Source organism: Struthio camelus, chromosome 3 (genome assembly GCF_040807025.1).
Source record: "Struthio camelus isolate bStrCam1 chromosome 3, bStrCam1.hap1, whole genome shotgun sequence".
Classification (NCBI taxonomy): domain Eukaryota; kingdom Metazoa; phylum Chordata; class Aves; order Struthioniformes; family Struthionidae; genus Struthio; species Struthio camelus.
Window position 1 is genome coordinate 122,877,541 of NC_090944.1, and position 18,987 is coordinate 122,896,527.

The window sequence follows — 18,987 nt, forward strand, 5'->3', positions numbered from 1 at the left end:
AGCGCTGGCTCTATAAATCCCTCCAATCTTACAGGCTTTGGAGAGGAAAGTACCAGAGCCTTCAACCAAAAGTATCTTTCTTTAACTGAAACGGAGGGGGGAAAAAAGACATTTGACTTATGTCCCAAAAAACAGTTATATTAATACCACAAATATTTTAAGGGCTGTAAAGACAAGTAGAGTCATATTTTGTCCTTAAGTGGTATTTCAAATACAAATCTTAAAAAGATAATTCCCCCTCAAATTGAGCTGAATCTCCTCAGTTTCTCCCCTATTTTGCTTAAAAAGTTAATTTTAGCTTGGGTTCTACACAGAAAATTCCTAGTTTAGAAAAAAAAATAATTGATTTTACAACCAACCAAATCACAAGCTACTTTCAACAATTCCACAAAGCAAACACGCAGCTTAAATTTGTGTGATAATTATGTGTTGGCAATTCACTGTTTTCCTATTTAAGATAATATTTGTTTTATGAAACCAGCAACTCTCACCAAAATATAGTGGCCTTCATGGCATTACTTTGATTTCAGCTGGACCACTTTCTGCATTTTGGTAGCATTTGAAAATCAAAACCACTGTCTACTGTTGCTAGATTTTGAACTATTTGCTTAGAGACAGAGTACCCCTTCAATTCTTAGAAGTATGAGTAGCGGAAACCTCCAGAAAACACTAAAAAAAAAAAAACCACAGACACACACCCCCCCCCCCCCACACCATGGAGTGCTACAGTCAGCATACAGCCAAGAGCGTCCTTCTAAAAAAGAAAAAAAAAAAAAACACACACACAAAAGATTACATACCAAAAGTAATCTGAAAGAAAATTTGCAATGCCAAATCAAAACACTCAGACATCTGAAGAAAAACAGTTCTGTGCATGGGGAGAAGAGTCTAAAAATAAAAAAGGCTGTCATGTGACCTCTAATCCAAACATGGGTTTTTACCCTTCAGTAAAACTTCCATGCATCCCCCATTTGAGAGAATAATGCTAGTTTAATTAATTTCACAGGCAGATTAGCGAAGGATAAAGGTCTCCACAACATCAGTTTCTTCATAGAACCTTCAAAAAGGATATATACCATGGTTTAGCCAATGACCGCTCCAAATGGCGGACTTCCAGTTATTGCATCACTAACATAAGCAAGAAAAGTCAAAACACTATTATTTCTGATGGATATAGCTTTACTAAGCAAGGAGTCTAAGTGTGCATTTTTTGTGAATTCACAAAAGAATTTTAGTGACATCTTCCATTTCTACAAGAAGAAAAGGACATGCTAGAACATGGAAACAACACAGGGAGAAAGGGTAACTGCCAAGAACAGAGTACACTGCAATCAAAAGAGGAGTGCAGGGAGGACACTCCCACCTGTAAGTTAAGCACAAATACCCTGTATCACTAAGTGCATTTGCAAATAGCTTTATTTTCTCCAGGTAAGAAAACAAAAAAGGTGCTGATCTGCCAGAGCGCACACTTCAGAGCCCACTTTGAAGCAGTGACATGAAGTGTTTGGTCTTTCACACATGTGTTTTCCAAGAGTCCTTGCTTCACTGAAATATGCAGGACAAGGTTTGGAGCTTTCTTTCCCATTGGCTGAGAACAACAACTACAGCTTGTAACTTGATTTGTTAAAGGCCAGTATTGCACGAATGCCAAGTGCAACCCCCAGAGCTCCAAGCTGCAGTCAGTGCCCAGTGTCAATACCTGGCTGCTTACCTTACTAGTCATCTTTAGCGTATCAATTTCTTCCCTTTGTTTAGTTAAGGTTTCATTCATACTGCAGAGATGGTCACTCATCATACTTAACTGGTCCTCATAACTTCTCTTGGTCGTCATCAGTTCATCCTAAGGAGAGGAAAAAAAGATAACCAGAAACCTTTGCTTAGTATTAGTGACAACCAGCAAAGTGACCAACATTTATCTCCATCTAGTAATCAGAACTTTTGAAGCTGAACGTAGGCAATTAAGACAAGCCATTAAAAAAAAAAAAAACACTTAATAAAAAAGTCAACAGTGATTTTCTTTTACTTAAAGTCTCATGCATGGTCTGCTCCCCTTTTTTTTTCCCTTGGGAATTTTTTGCAACTCTTCACGCCTTACCTAACTGCTAATCGCTTAAATCTTGTTTTCACCCAAGGAACAACTGCAATTTAGAGACTTAGCAGACTACCTGCACATGGACACATGCAGCACAGGAAGCTGAAGGAATCAGCCCTCCACGTGCAGTTGGCACAGCTACGATCTCTGGGATTAGAAACGCACAGTAGGACAGTGTGAGGGACTAGAACGCGGTGATGGATGAATACAGACTCTTTAGGAAGGACAAGATGAGAAGGGGAGGAGCTGCGCTTTAAGTAAAGGAGTGGTTTGAACGCTCACAGCTTTACTTTGAAAAAGGTGACAAGATGTTTAACAGCTTATGAGTAGGGCTCACAGGAGACCAACAAGGGTGATGCAGTGGGCATCTGCTGCAGACTGCCTGATTAAGAAGTAGACAAAGCCTCACCATCACAGACCCTAATCCCCATGAAGGATTTTAGCCACTTAGATATCTGCTGGAAGGACAACATGGGGCAACACAAGCAATTCCGGAATTCTCTTGGGCCGAGGTAAAGACAATTTCTTGATACAAGTTATCAACAGGCCTAGGAGGGTGCTGCTGGACCCACTACTCACAAATAAGGCAGAACTGGGCAGGGATGTGAAAGCCAATAGTAGCCTTAGCTGCAGTAACCCCACAAGTCAGTGGAATTTAAGATCCTGAGGGAAGCAAGCAAGATGAAGAGCAAAATTACAGCAACCCTAGACTTCACAAGGGCAAAGTTTGGTTTTTTCAAGGATCTGCTTGCCAGGATCCTATGCAAGACTGCCCTGGAAGGTAAAGGGGCCCAGGAAAGCTGGCTGATCTTCAAGGACACCCTCCTCAGAGCAGAAGAGCCGTCCAGAGTTCAGAAAGTTAAGCAAGTGTGGCAGAAGGCCAGCATGGCATGCAGGGAAGTCCTGATGCAACTTACTCTAAGTTAGCTCTGGTCTGACTAAGGAGTGGACTAATTTACCTTCAGAGTTCTCTTCCAACCTAAACAATTATCCAATTCAATATTATATAGACTAAATTTTAAGAGTAGTGCACCTGCTAGTCTTTTATTATGTAGTTTATTATGTAACTGTGGGTGACCATCTCACGTTGAGCTAGATGTTGCTTGTGGAGTTTGTTAAAGAGACAAATCAAAGGACTACTACTGTGTTCCTGAACGGTTTCTCCAAGTGTTTAAGATCAGTGTTCATTCCTTATCCATAGCCTCTTAGGCATGCATCATCTCAGACAGATGAGCAATAAAGATAAGTACTAACTCATAAGAAAAAAAAAATATGAAAGCACTTGCTAACTGAACATTTGTTTTTTCCTTTTTACTACTGGCTTCCTTCTCAGCTGCGTAACGGCGAAGGACAAAGTGGTAAGTTCACAGCAAGTAAGGCGCAGAAGTTTAGTGTCCAGTGTTAAAAATGATTTCTTAAAGCTTACCCCAAATTTATTTTTGCTTATTAAACCATGCATCCTCGAAAAAACACCCCAGCATTTTTAAGATTTGCAGGTCCAGGTGCTATAAAGGACTAATCTAATTCTGCACTTCATCTGGAAGAGTGTACTTGCACCACTTTTCTAGTCCTGTTTTTGAGTTAAACAGACTGAGCTAGAGTAGAACCTGTCAGTTTCTACTCTGCATACTATTAGAAAGGAGGAGAGGAAGAGAGGAAAGAGAGGATGTAAGTCCTGGTTGCACATAAAGCAGTCCTCCCCTCGCACAGGGGGCCAAGTCACTGAAGTTAGTCAGCATAATCCCACCTTTAGATGCAAAAAACATTTTCATAAGTACCTTGACATCAAATGTTCTAAAACACAAGCTGGGCTACTATAACCTTTTCCCTGAAAGGATGTTCCACTTCAACTTTATGGATGGACTTAAAAGGTACCAGTTTAGTTTTCAGCTTGACATTACAGTTTTTACATCATATTGCTAAGGGCCTAGTAGAGGCATGACCACAATCAATGGCCTTCGCTTTTCTCCCTCAACTTCCCCTCACCCACCATTACCCTATGCAATGCATCTACTACACCATTTAACATTTTACTTGCCTGCAGTCTACTGATGTTTTGACTAGCTAGTTTCAACTCTTCCATGAGTGATTCCTTGGACTTCTCTGCTAAAGTCAATCTTTTGGCAAGGGCTCGACACTGTCCATCAAGCAGGATGAGGAGGGAAGAAAGAAGGAAAGTTAGTCTCAGAGTATTTTGTCTTGTGTCATCTTTAACTGAATGCTTTGGATGTTTTCAGCATCCTGTAAATCATAATCCTTACATTTCAAGAACTTTATCAGTTATACGCATTGTTACGTGCAAAGATAATAGTCAACTTTTTTTTTTTTTTCCATTTTACAAGATCATTGCATTGCATCATTGGCTTGTATTTTTTCACATCGTTCCTAGGAAATATTTCATAAGCAAAAAGCAACACAAACGAGTCACTTCACGTATCGCTCAAATAGCGGAGAAAGACAATTCCTCCATGCTATGTCATATACTATTAATAAAATTAGAGGATCTGCCCTGCCAACCTGAGGGTTCAATGTATTCCATAACGGTGGCTAATTTGATTTAGGGAATTAACCAGTTACAGGAAAAGTTACTTACGGTTTAAAAAGAAAAGAGGAAGCTATGGAGACAGTTAAGCATTTCGTTCATTCCTGAAATTAAAGTATTACTTATTCCTAAAACCCAGTTTCTCAGAAAGCTCTTTTTATCACTTTATTCAAAAGCGTTTGAGCACATTGTCATAACGTCAGTGTCACTTTAAAATAAGGTCAAAATTAGGCTGGTAATTAAAACCAGCCACTTCTACTTGTATAAATAAGTGTGTATTACACTTACTGTGCAATTAAGACAAGGCTAAAAAAGGATTTTTTAGAAGCTTTCTACAGTGCCCATTTTTATGCATATTACACCACAGCCAAAAAACATTCCAGGAACAAGTGTTTGGAAATACTATACAGCATACGTTTAAGTCTACTGTCATAACACCTGTCTGTGGCAAATTCAAAAAGGATTTACTGTTTTCAGGACAGGCATTGCCTGCTTGCTCACCTCAGCATGAAAGTGTACTGATTTGCTGTCAGCAAGCTGCAGATGAGATGTAAGTTCTGCTATCCTTGCCATATAGTGGTTTTTTATCAGGTCTTCACGAGACTCAGTATCTGGAACCTGGTAAAGCAAAAAAAAAAAAAAAAAAATTAAACAGACTGAATTATTTATTTAGTGGAGCTAAATAGTTACATCACAGCCTTCTCCTCTATACTGACTCTTCCTCTTCCCTCATGAGGTCTGGCCCTCCAAAAAGCCCTATCCAAAAGCATCAAGTTACCCAAAACAACAAACAAATTACAGCAGGTAAAGGGTGGCTTTTAATGTCAAGCATAAGAAATTTCGTACTACTATCATATAAAAAGTGCACATCTTCGATTTACCAGTTTCTTCCATAACAAAGAGCCAAGTGAAGATGTAAGAATTGCTCAGTTTAACATGAAGCCTCTGATAAAGACAAAAATCCCCTGCAGAAGCAGACTACTTGTACCTAGCAAAGAACTGCTGGCTTTTCCCAGCAGTTCCTGCACATAATCAAATTTCAGTAGCTCACAGACAGTCCAAACCTGTATTTCCAATGCTGCATGTTGCCAGAGGTTTGTTCGAACATTCGGGTGCTTGTCTTTGTTTTAAATTTGCCGGTTTTCTGTAAGTTATAGAGTTACCTACTAGAAGCAGCTTTCACATACCTTCTCTTTACCCTGAATTTTTGTATTATACAGTAGCTTTTAAGAACCTGTATCAGCTCTTATCTGGCCCCAACACCTCCCCTTTTAATCACTGCTTCAGAAAAAAAGGAGGAGCAAGGTGATGCAGGAAACTGAAGTGTTTTCTCTCAGAAAAGGGAAAGCACTGAACTGTAGTCTGCTGAAGTTCCTGGGAGAGCTCACCAGGGACATTCACCATAGCCTAGAATCAAAAAGTAAAAGGAGAGCCAGAAAAAGGACCGTAACTTTTTTTTGCAGCTTTCTCAGAGATTAAGAGTTGAGGCTTGGAATCTGGTAAGGTTACTGAAGTACCAACACAGCAACGCTCTCCTCGCACTGCAAAGGACAGACCTGGACCACAGCTTACATTGTTCCAAACCGCTTACCTGACTAAATCAGCTGAATATGAGACAGGGTTCATTACACAGAACTCCACAGTTACTGTGCATTCAGAACAAACCAAAACAAGAAAGCAGATGGCTTTCAGAAACTTGAACATATGAGTCACAAATATAATCTGTATACACCACTATATTAAATTACTGCAATGGTTTAAGGAATTATCAAGATTAAGTTTTAAAAGAGTCAGAATTGAAATATTTAAAATTAACTAGCTTGATATATTCCAAACAGATTACCTTTTCATTATCAGTAGTTACAGTCAACATTCCAATCTGCAACAAAGAAAATATGCTTAAATGAGAACTGCAAAAATACGTACTTTTGGCTTCTGTCATAAAAGGAGCAAAAGTTGAAACCAACTGAATGCTTATTAAAACGCTGCACGTTTGTTTTAATTGACAGCATACAAAAATCTAAGTATTTGGGGGGGGGGCGCTACCCCCTTCAACATAAGCAATAATAAAAAAAATATATATATGGACCAATACTTTGAGTAGAATTAAAGCTGACACCACCTATCCAAACGGTAAATAACCCAAACAGTAAGTATCCTTTGCCTTATGCTGTTTTTTTTTTGGGGGGGGGGGGGGGGGGGAGGGGGAGGGGGCCGCCAGAAATCAAGAAAAAAGATACAGTTAGCTTGTTTGATTACGTAATTAACTCTAAGTATTAATATTTCAATGCCTTAAGGTACTCCTTAACTACTCAGTTTCAAGAGCAAGGAAATCCATCTTAGATTCCTTGAGCATCTTCTAAATCCCTCTTTTTCCAGTATGACTAAGAAATTGCATTGACAGACCCGGGTGAAGAACTAACAGACCTTCAGCAGAGGTGTAAGCTAGCTACACAATGCACATGAAGAACAAATTTCAAGGACAAGCGCTTCCACGGAGTCAGAACTGTCTCTGACCTCGACAGGAAGACAGATTTAGGCTTATAAGAATTGAATAAAGGGTCAAAAACCTTAGATGCTAGTTTTGTTCAAAGTCAGGACTTTCAAAATAATCCATCGGTCATTTTTATCTTGGGGCAGGGAAGTGGGGAGAACGAGTTCTATCCATTGTTGACCCGAGTAGATTATTTTGCATGTCTTAAAGATGACACCCCTGTCATCTGTTACCCCTGTAACAGTTCCCAAGTGTAGGGATGTTAACTGAGAGGAAGAGGCAGCCCCCCCTCCCCTTAAAACCCTTTTAAGATGTGACAATCAGACAGGAAGAGTGGGGGGGAACCCCAAAACACACACCACAAACACCCCCCCCCCCCAATGCACACACATTTGTAACACAGAAGAGCAAAGACAGAAGGCATGCAGTATCCAAAAGCAGTTTTTGAATCCGAGTTGTATGAACCTATAAAGGTTATATAAAGTTAGTGCTCTAGAGAACACTTGGCAACTTTCATGGCATCCTCCAACTAAAATGAAGTTATAACACATTGACCTGTAGTAAGTCTAACTCATTAAGGAAAAATGATTCCATACTTTCGTTTCCATTAATATATCTTCAGATGAAAAAAGCGTGGGAAACTCTGAGCTGACGTGAGATACCTGCTACCTGCAAGGCATCCTAACTACAAAAAGTCAGAAAAAAAAGTATAAATTAAGTATCTTTCACTCTTCCCCCTCAGTCATGGAAGTTCAGAGTTACAAAAGTGGCTCTATATCACCAACAAAGTTTACCGAACAAAAAAAGTCTCAAAAGCCAGCAAGTTCTAAACTCTGCAGAAAACATTAAAAAACAGCTTTGCAAATTTGGGGACACCAAGTGTCAACTGAGTTCAACACCATCAAAAGCCTCACAGTAATAGTGTAGCACTGATCAAACAGTGCTACAAGAAGCTACTTCCAAATGAAACCATTTTTTCCTTTTTCCCCTCCAAGGAAGGGAAGAGTACCTTACCAGACTAGTACTTTTAACAGGCTCCCTCTGACTCTTTTCCATGGTTTCCTCCTTCTGTTCAGTTACATTTGGCGAGACAGAGCGCTCTTGTATAGTTTCAGTTAAATGTCCACTAAGAGAGCGCTTCAGTTTTTGGTTTTCTTTCTCTAGCTTTATTTTAGCTAGTTGGGCCTCCAACATCCAGTGCTCTTTTTCTTGCTCGAGTTTTGCAATTTTCTCCAGGCTCTGCTGGACCTTCAGGAAGAAAAGTTTACAGTTCAGGTTACCAGACACACAAGCACACCACACACAAAGCACAGGAACTGTTTGAAGGCAGTATTATTTAAAAAATATGACACAAGTGAGCTAACTGCATAACAACACAGCAAGTAAACACCTAGTGATCTAAGTTGTAGGCTTAAGTATGGTCACGTGGTCAACAGTGATTATGTTTAAGTAGTCCAAGCATGGTGTCACAACTACCACTCATACAACTGGGAAACACCACCTTAGATAAAATTTACAGCTGGTAAAGATTAGAAGAACTGCATAGAAACTTGAGAGATACATGGCTAGCGCTGTTTTGTTCTACACTTAAAAACAAAACTAAACCACAGAACCCCTCACTTATCCAGATAAGAGAGCTCAACTATAGGACAGATGCTGGTCAGTCCTATCATTCCCCACTTTTCATTTTTCATACTCAAACTCATTAACTACTATACTTTGAATAAGGGCCACTACAAATCACAGAAACCTTCTGGAAAAAAAAACAACCCTACACCACACAAAAACATAAAACAAGAAGACTCAAGCACAACCAAAGCACCCGAATCAGTAGAGATCTGACAGATTAGTCAGCAGGTCTCATTTATACAAAGAGACCGACAGACTGAGTAGACCTTTTAAACACTGCTTAACATCCCTCTGCCTCGGGTTCCAGGAGAAAAAAAAAAACAGAACAAAACCACTACCCCCCACACAAAAACAAAAACAAAAATAAAAACAAGAACACCCCCCCCCCCCCCACAAACCGGAGTGGTGGGAATAGCCAAACACACTCTGTCATTGAAAAGAAAATCATTCTCTGTAACCAGTGCTGATAGATTCTACATAGTCCAAGAGAACACTCAAAACAGCACATAACATCAGAAATGAATACCTTTATATGCCTTATTCTTGTCTTCATTTTGGTTTTATCTAAATTATTTAGGTAAAGACTGCCCGACATCTTGACCATGAAGGCATCAATGGCACAATCCTGTCTTTCGTAATTACACATAACGCTACAGGCGCAGGAGAGCAAACCCTCGGTAACATAGCTCAACAAGAATAATAATTTTCCTCTCAAAACTCAAGACAGACATCTCCAGTCTAATTTTAACCTTCAACATATAGGAAGACCATTCAGTACTGCTTTACTTTTACAACCTACGTTATCCAACGTTAGTAGAATTTACACCAGAATACCTGCTGCGCAAGGCCTTCTCTGCTCTCTGTGGAGCTCAGGAGAACTCTGCGATTGGCCAAAGCCTCTTCATAAGGCACCGACTCTGAACATGGCTGCAGAAAGATAAAAGAAAGCTCATAACATTTCACAGTAGATCAGAACATGTATTTACTGTGCCTATTTTCTTATTGCTCTCCTTCCTGTTCCCAATCCCTTTACTAAAGTCAAAAACACTCCAAACAGTAAACAGCCTGGGGTGGAGGGGGGGGGGAAACCCCACTAGCTTAAGCTCCAAATAAAGTAGCAGACACCTGATTAAAATAGTCACAATACTCCATGTGTTGCTTAATGATCAAACGCAGCATTAAGTCTACTTGACACACACCACAGCAAAGTGATTTAACGATAACCGTCAAGTACATAACCACTTAATTGCTAATTTTAAGGGCAACAGAGGGGAGATCTGGTAGTATTTAATCCTTTGGTTCAGCACATTTTCTCCAGCGTACATCCTTTTCCATTTTTCGCATCTGTTGACCTCCAACGTCTACCAGTAAAAGCAACCATAACGGTATAATGTCAGTCACTCCATATTCCTAGCAAGTACAGTATGAAATTTAAATAAGTAGCTACCCTCCTCTCCTGGGAGTCCGGGCATGAAGTTATTCGTGCAAGTGGACAGCAGAATTGACACATACCCTCAGTTGTGAGGGATACTACGTTCGCTAAATTCTGCGGTAGAATTACTGCTCTAATGGCCCCACTTCTTCAGGGAAAGATTTCTCATTTGGAGGAAAATTCATTCCAAATACTGAGAACAGTCTGGATTCTGTCTGTGACGTAACAGCAAGTGAATTGTACTTTCTCCATGCAAGTACACTAGCTGAACAAACCTTCTTCAAAGACGTCATGTAGGCAGCTGCCTTTTTCTTGTACTGCAACATACACTCAGCTGAAAGAGGGCTGATGAACTCTGTTCCTCCTTTAGGCCCATAACTCAATGAAGTAGTGAAGTGGTCTAAATTGTTGCTAAAGAACGAGGCAATCTAGACACGTCAAGAAAAAAAAAAATCACTTTTCAAATTAAAGTTTAACGAAAAGCTGCATCAGAGCAATTATTCCTTCAAGTATCAAGTGAAACCAGATTTCACAACAAAAGGAAATTCAAACAAGTTATGGCCTTCACTTTTCCCGTACACATTTATAAGACTTCAATACAGCATCCTCTTCACAGTATCTACTCTTATCAAGCATGCAGTTGCTTTTAACATATCACCTGGAAAGAGCTTAGAATAAACTGATACTATATATCACTAACATCAGACACAACAATAACTATGTTTCTCAAACTACAGGATTTTTTTTTAAAAGGTACTTGAGGCATGATATTGAAACAAAAAAAAATAACCATTACCTTGCCCACTCCGTTTGTTAAAGCCACAACAGAGGATAAAATGCAGTCATTCGTCGTTATAAGTTTTTGTGTGGTTGTTGGAAGCTCTTGTTCTAAAGTTGCTTTCTGACTGTAGTGCTTGGAAATGTCTAAAGAAGAACAGAACAAATTTATTTCTTTCGTCTGTTTAAGCAATCATTTTCAAATTCAACCTTTATGGCTTTGGGCTTTGAACATTTTCTCTTCTGCAAATGAGTTGTATGAAAGATTAGTCTGGATGCTCATAATTAATTCTTCAGCAGACTGTCTTGGACAACTGTTTACAAAACTAGGAAACAGGCATTATGCTGGTTACAAAAAGGTAGAATAAAAAAGGGCATGTTTTCAAGGGTGCCCAGTGTCCCAAAAATCATAGCTACACAAGGGAGCCAAGGTCCTTTTAAACTAGCACTTCATTTCAAAAGTATACTTACTATCTCTATGTACGGAGATATCAGGATTTCTAATAATGTTTGATGCTCAAGTCTTAAATTTACAGGCCTTAGAAGGGATGGTGTTTTAACTGAAAGAATTGCTAACATTAAATTAAAATTAGTAATAATCTTAAGAGAAAAAGATCAACTTTTTGAAAGTTGAAAGTCAGTTACAAAAAAGTGGTAGTTTCCATACACTAATATCAATAGCACCAAAGTTGAATTCAAGTGCTTATCATGGAAGAACAGAAATTCCCAATTCCCAGTTAAAAATAAGCAATTATTTCACAAGTAAGCTTATTACAAGAAAAATTACATTACTACAGAATGGAGATATCCCATGTTATCACAACTAGAAGGAAATTATGTTTTGTGGCAAGTTTAGGAAGCTGGGGATTAGTTTGGGTAGATGAGGAAGGGAGGAGAGAATAAGAAATCAGACATACGGGGACATGAGGTGTTAGGCACGATATTTCTCTTATTAGCTAGTGATTCTACTGACAGTTTTCTTCACCATTCTATTTCTTCACTTCTTCTTTTTAAGGTGCAGGTTTTTTCTTAAGGTTGCTGTAATTACAGCAACTCTACTAAGAAACTAGAAGGTATGTCCCAGTAACACTTATCCATGCTACAAGACTGTGCATCAAAAAGCAAGAGACTAAACTAACAACCTCTAATACGACCAATTTTTTTTTTTTTAAATATAGGGACTTTTTATAACAGGGACCCTGCAAAATGGGGCAATATTACTGACTTTTATTACTAACAGCCTGATGAATCAAGATACATTTTATTTAAGGTTTAAAAGCTTAATGTCTATCCAGCTGACTAGTATCAAAACGATTCAACTACACTGAATATTTTCTCTTTGGGAACAGCTACACGGTATAGAAATTCTAGAATAAAGATAAACAAAAAAACGTTAGTGCTTTAATCCCTTCTCCCTCAGTTTTAACCAAACAGCACTTGACTGAAAACGTTACATATCCACATCCTTTTAATAAAGGATAGCGTAAGCCATTTTCAAGGAAGAAGATAAGAATTTCAAAATGAAAGCTGACTTCTTGGTAAGCTTGGGCTATATATTCATTTTAAGAGTAACTCACCTAAAAACTGTAAGGAAAAACTCCACTTTGATTGCTGAGACTAGGTCAACTGTATATAAGCAGGGGAAAATATGTACGCTTAATGGCATTCCATTCTGTATGCTAGTTCACTGCAGTGATACGATTCAGAAATTGAAGCGATACTGCTCAGGGTGGTTCTAGAGAGCCACAGTTAAGTTTTCCAGCAACTTACAAGAACAAAGCTAGCAGAATGGAGGAATGAAAAACATGCATGTATCTCCAAAACAAATAGTTCATAGGTTTAATTTGACTGTTTTGCCTTTACCAACTAAGATGAGATTTCATCAAACATTACACATCTAGCGATGTTGCAGAGAAAGTTTATATGCATGTGTACCTATTCATACGGAAACTAACAAAGTTGAAACATACCACTACTCCACTCCTCTCACCTTTCAGGATGTCATGAAAGCCATGAAGACTTGCAGCAATGTTTGTAAACACAAAACTGTAATTTGTCCGAAGAAGACCCTCCGGTTTCGTACCTTAGGAGTACCATGTAAAAAAGTAAACAAATTAAGGTTCAGTCATGAATGAAAAGAGTTAGCTCCGAAAAGCATCCAATTTCGACCGACTAGAAACATTTGCCCGGGGTATAATATTTAGAACAGAAGAAACATAACAGATTCATTGACTAAAATTTCCTCTTTAGTATTAAGTTTCTCTACTGTATTTTGCCAGAGTAAGCAGGATCAAAGACTTCCCAGCTTTTTAAGATCTCATTTAGACTTTACAAGTATCTTCAGCTATTTTTGTCTCAAAGATCAATTATGCATATCAAAACATTTGCATACTTACTTCAGTATAGGAAGAACTATCTTGGTCTATTCTAAGAAGTGAAGGCTGAAATAACCTGAAGCAATTCAATAACTATCTGCTCTTACTTACAGTATGCATCTGGATATTGTACCCTTGCCCAAAGATTTGGCTTGATTTTATGTAGTTATAACCATGAGCTGTAGTTTAATAATCTTATGAATAGGAGGAACTGGAAGTGATAATCAAAAATGAAATTCAGTTTATTAACAATTTAATTATTAAGTGATAACAAAAGACAGTATCAGTCAAACCATAAAAGTTTAGTTATTTCTTCTCTACAGTTAACTACGACCATCTAAAGTGTCGTCATGGGATTGCTTGCTAACTTCTAGGCCTGCATCTATCTGGAAGGGAAGGGGAGGCGAGGGGAGAAGAGAGAAAAAAAAAAAAGAAAAAACAGAGCGGCACATAGGGGGGAAAAAAAAAAAAAAAAGTGTTCTAGAGCACACTGTCTCCCAGCCTGGATAAAAAGGGTCCCAATGTAACAGGGCATGCTGCAGAACTCACCTGCCCCATAGTGTCTAGTCAGTATCTAGAAAATAGCGTTAACTTTGTTCTCCTGCATCCATAGATTTTTTTTTTTTTTGGTAAAAGAAAAGCTAGCTCAAAAGGAACACTAGTACCTTACAGTCCCAAAGCAACTGAGCCAAAACAGGCACTTACTTGGTAAAGCAAGAAGACTAATGTACGTATGTAGCTTCTCAAAAACCGCAGTCAACTTTTTCATGTCTTTGTGTAGCTCCATATTTCTAGCTTGCAAGGCAGCTGTGCAAAGAGAAGACTCACACTCTTCTTCCAGACTAGGAATAGATGAATTAAAAACAAACACACACACACAAAAAACCAAACACACACAAGTATGAGAAAAGTCCGTGATTTTAGGGGGTAAATAGGTAATGTTCTCCACATCCCCAGCCCGAAGCAACAGTAAACTGGGAATTTATTTTAGAAAGGCTAACACAGAGTAGCTTAGCTACATAGGACAAGTTGAAGGCATGTATAAGCCCAGCTCTTAGGAGCCTCAGTTACAAGGCAGGACCTCCCGAGGAACAGAGTTGTGTATACCCTTGGCAAGGAATCAGTTGGCAAGTATCACTTTAAAGACCTTTTCCTCTGCTGAACACAGTTTTTCTTTTGTTTTCTAAGCACAAAATAAGCTCTTTCCTCTTCCTCAATCCAAGATCTCTTTTCAAGTGTTACTTTCTGCTGAAAATCCATCTCCCTTCAAACCACTCAGGAACAAAGTTTTTCACTGCAGAAGGGAGCGCGTCTGGCTTAGTTTCTTCCTCTGCATCTCTAGATGTTATGTAGTGTTATTTGCATCTCTAGACAGACTCAGGAAATGAACTATTTCTGTCTACAGTACCCGAGTAGTATCAGTGCTATTGATTAATACAACTAAGAAAGAGAAAAAACAATTCATCTTTCATTAAAGCCTTATCTGTAAGTTTAAAAAAAGGCTTTAAAAATACACGTTTTTAGCTCTAACGCCCGGCTGAGAGGGCGGAGAAAGAAAAAGAGAAAACAAAAAAAAAAAAAAACCAAACAAAAGACACACAGACACCCCCACATAACCTAAAGGCTCAAGGACCAGAGGACAAAGAAAGAAGCTCTACCTTTTAAGTCAGGATGCTCTAAGGGTTGACTTGTTATTCGAGTTCTAGACACTGCTAGTGCTGGAAGTTTGACATACTTAGTATCCTTTTAGTTTGATCTATTAAATCAAAAGTACCTTTTTAATTGGTAAGGAAGAATCTTTCTTAAAAAGCATAAGTATGAAGCTAAATGTTCTGAGAAGGCCTTCAATTTCACAGCTGTTTCCTGGAAGGAAAACAACACATGAGTATTTTTGTAGAGCACAGATCTTTCTCAAGGCTAAAACAGAGACATCTTACCAGCACTGTCACAGTATCTTCCGTAATGCTCTCGAACAAGTGAAGCATTCCTTCCTCCAGAGGGCGAACATACGCTGCATTTTCATGAAGATACTGTGAGAACTGAGTACAGAGAGATTTAAAATGGTACTTGCCGTATGCTTTCGCAAACTGCTTCGAGTTAACAATTGAACAGTTCACTTTAACATAGCACCTTTCATCTTGGATAATCCCAAAGAGGTCGATTATAAGATGCAACAGCAAAGTGATGTACAGCCACCTCTTCTACAGGGTAGACTAACGTATACCCTGAAGGAAAGTGGGATATAGCTAAGACTATGACGGAAGTTCAGGCAAAACCCCACCTAGGGCTTTCCACAGTACCCTATTATCTCCCTTTAACTGCCATGCACAGCACACCAAACTTCTGCTTTTTAAGTGCAAGGTTTTGCATTCCTTGGACCTCAACTACATCAAATTAAAGCTAGTTTCATGCACCCATTAAGCCACTAAAATGAGTTATCCTACTTTCCTCCCAACTGTTGTTCACATACCACCCCTTGTCCTGTGCATCAGCACAAATATTTGTACAGCCGTGTTGCACATAGTCTGGGTTAAAGCTAACAAAGGTAAATTTTAGTCTGGATCTATTTCTAATCCAGTTTGCTGCACTGGTCAAAACACGCTTATGCCAATGCAAAGGAGGAAGCGGTAACTAAACAAGGGAGAACTGTTTTTTTTTTTTTCAGTGGCTACGCCAGGTTAGAGCAACTGTGAAATTTCAGCCTCATACACCTGCCTGGCTTTGCTAGAGATCCCTCAAGTTACTTCTATACATTTCTCCCTCAGAAAAGCATATACCTGAGAACTAAGGCACTTACACTTTCACACAATTGAAATGTAACAGTAACACCAGCTTTTGACTTTGATACCACAGCATTACAAAGAGATTCTTCCATCGATCGACATACATAGCTAAAAGTAATCTTGGTTTTCATTTTGCCCCGCAGGAAGTTACCTTCACCTTTGATTATTTATATTACAAAAGTAGCTAAAGATCCCAGGCAAGTAGGGTATAAGTTTCCAATTAATTATTATTATGATGCAGAAACACAGCGTTAACAAGAAAAGAGAGATGCTTAGCTCTCATTCATGCATGCACGAATCTGGATGGAATTAGGGAAAATTCTTAAATCTACGGAGGAAGAAATACCACATGCAGAATGCTCCTGACTTGTATTGCAAGAGGACTGCAGTTATCTGGTATGATGCTGAAGACCCAATAGAACCCAGCAATCCAATAACTTAAAGAGAAAAGGAATACTTGAACCTGGAAGGGAATTGTCCACATCTACTTTGAGTATTTGTTGGGGGAAATAGCTTGAAAGCGCCAGACAAAACCTGGAGTTGGGGAAAAATAAATCAGTGCGAGTGCGCTAAGCCGCTACGTGACACTAACGTCTCATTTTCTCTACTGCATTAAGGGGAGATTTTCTTGAACCACTCAGTGGAGGAGCTAAGATCACACTGAGAACCCTTGCCAAGCAAATAGATAACCAAATATACAGGAGCAGCTTCAGTGAGCGACACAAGACACTTAGCTGCCAGAAAGCCACAGCAAAAGGTGGGTATGGTGCACTGAGGCAATTTGGTTACAAACAAACTAGAATAGGGGCTGACTACAAGAGACAATTATGAAGACAAACAAAGCCTGAATTACTGAATCAGAGTCAATTATCAGAAAAAGAAATTCAAATTACAGTTCTGATTAAGTTGCAAGTTTCAGCTGTGTGAAAGCACTTTTCTCCGCTGAAAAGCAATAGGGAAGTGTTAACCAGGACATGAAGAATAAAAAAGGGCAAGAAGCGATGGCTAAGAAACCTGATTTTACTCACTCGGAACAAATAGCATTAATATCTGTAGAATCCAGTCACCATGCTAGGCCATGTAGATAAGGAGACACAGCTCCTGCCCCAAAGAATTTGGGAGATGACAGAACAGTATATTTTTGCAAGGAGGATGTGCCGTCTTGTGTGTTTAGTGGCAGAAACAAGAAAACCCTGTTCTTTCTCAAACTAAGATCTATGCTGAACCTCTGAAAAAGCATATCCCTGATTCAAATAGCTGAAAGGACTGAGAAGGTAAATGGACTGGGACTTCTCTAGTGGATAATTATCTTCACACACATTTGCTGACTGCAGAGGGATCCTTGCAAGGACAAGAAAGTTTTGGGATAGTTTACATTGCCACTGCATGTGCTACAACTATTTAACTATTAAAGAAAATCACGTCAATTTCTGTGGCTTAAGTCTGAGCCCTTCAAACTACTAAATTGAAATTATCAACTGAATCAGAAATCAAACCAGGTTGCCTGACAACTGAAATAGGCATAGGTCCTTTGGCACTACGAAGTCAACAACTCGGACATTAAAGCAAGTTTACAGCAAAGCATACACATATGCACGCCCCACACATTTTTGTGCATAGAGTTCTATTTTGTGCTTTACAGCATAGAGAAAAGAGTCTCAGGCAGAAGATTAACAGCTCTGAATGATGTTCTCAGAAAAATCTTCCCACAGAGTTGCATGGAAAGAACAGGGCCTTTTTTAAACGCAATTTCAAGATGCATTACAGACATGACACTTCAGAACGCTTACAGGAAAGGTGGCAACACAGATTACCCAAAACTAAATTATAAAGTTAATGTTCAGTGACAGAACAGAGTCCAAGTTTTCTCCTACATAAACCTACCTTATATCCAGTTGATTTCACACTACAGTCAAACACAGGACATTCTATCCCAACATTTTCCATCCCCCACTGTATTTTTACAGTAGCTAAGATAAGCATCTACTCTAATAGTGCAATATTTAGGTATTTCAAAGCAGTCACCTAAACCTGTCATAAACGCACATTAAATCAAATTAGCACGGGGGGGGGGGGGGGGGAGGAGGGGAAGCTTTGATCCGACTATCACATTGCTCTTGTGGCAAAGACAAGAGAAGAATTCCCTGCAACTATACCCTTGCCCAAATTCAGAGAATTTACCCAACAGCAAAGTCTTCCCATGAAAGAGAGGTTGCCTCCTCAGGGGCATATTTTTAGCATTCCAGTAACAGCAGTTGAAGAAACTTCCATGATCAAAATTATCTAGTCATGAAAGTCAATATAACTGAATAAACTTGTAACTGATATCAGCAAGCTTTACCTTCCGATTTAATGGTGATATGGTATCTGTGGCCGAATCGACAGGAAATATCTGGACCTTCTGCTCAGTGTACGTGTGAAAGTTCAGAAGAGCTGTTACAAGATCTTGAACAAAAGCTAGTGCCTGCCCAGCAAGGTCTCGCAACTTCAGCTGTAAAGATAGTTATAAAAATTATATCCGAGATGTACCTATTTAAATAGGGAAAATATTCTGTGGTTAAATACAGGAAAAAAATAATTCACCATCCCTGACTCCTTTCCTATTACTAGTTCAGCCCAAATATACAGAATAACAGAATTATTTATACCTTAGCAAGTTTACCTAACTACAACACCATTTGGAACCGCATATTTTTCTGTGAAGACAAAGTGTTTTTACTTTATATTAAACAGGTAATAACAGACATAACAGATAAATTTAAGTAACGGAAGACAAATTATATGGGTGATTTGGCCTCAAGTATCCAATAAAATGGGAACGAACCATACAGAGTTCTCAAAGATGCATAATTGGATCCTTGAA

The 18,987-nt window shown here is 38.9% G+C and overlaps 1 protein-coding gene across 6 annotated transcripts in view; it reads right to left on the reverse strand.

Moving 5' to 3' along the window:
* The window catches only part of PPP1R21 (protein phosphatase 1 regulatory subunit 21), a 33,278-nt gene that overhangs the window by 1,359 nt on the left and 12,932 nt on the right, over positions 1 to 18,987 (reverse strand). For 2 of the 6 annotated variants that reach the window (XM_068940034.1, XM_068940035.1), the window contains 13 exons: positions 18,466 to 18,615; positions 15,279 to 15,380; positions 15,116 to 15,204; positions 14,047 to 14,183; positions 12,957 to 13,049; positions 10,986 to 11,113; positions 10,465 to 10,617; positions 9,592 to 9,684; positions 8,143 to 8,376; positions 6,478 to 6,513; positions 5,136 to 5,252; positions 4,131 to 4,229; positions 1,712 to 1,840 (listed from right to left, as the gene is read on the reverse strand). In XM_068940034.1, coding sequence (XP_068796135.1) covers positions 1,712 to 1,840; positions 4,131 to 4,229; positions 5,136 to 5,252; positions 6,478 to 6,513; positions 8,143 to 8,376; positions 9,592 to 9,684; positions 10,465 to 10,617; positions 10,986 to 11,113; positions 12,957 to 13,049; positions 14,047 to 14,183; positions 15,116 to 15,204; positions 15,279 to 15,380; positions 18,466 to 18,615 — 1,560 coding nt within the window. Of the gene's footprint in view, positions 1 to 711; positions 889 to 1,259; positions 1,841 to 4,130; positions 4,230 to 5,135; positions 5,253 to 6,477; positions 6,514 to 8,142; positions 8,377 to 9,591; positions 9,685 to 10,464; positions 10,618 to 10,985; positions 11,114 to 12,956; positions 13,050 to 14,046; positions 14,184 to 15,115; positions 15,205 to 15,278; positions 15,381 to 18,465; positions 18,616 to 18,987 lie in introns of those variants that run through there. The other 4 variants (XM_068940030.1, XM_068940036.1, XM_068940033.1 and 1 more) reach the window with 3 other exon arrangements.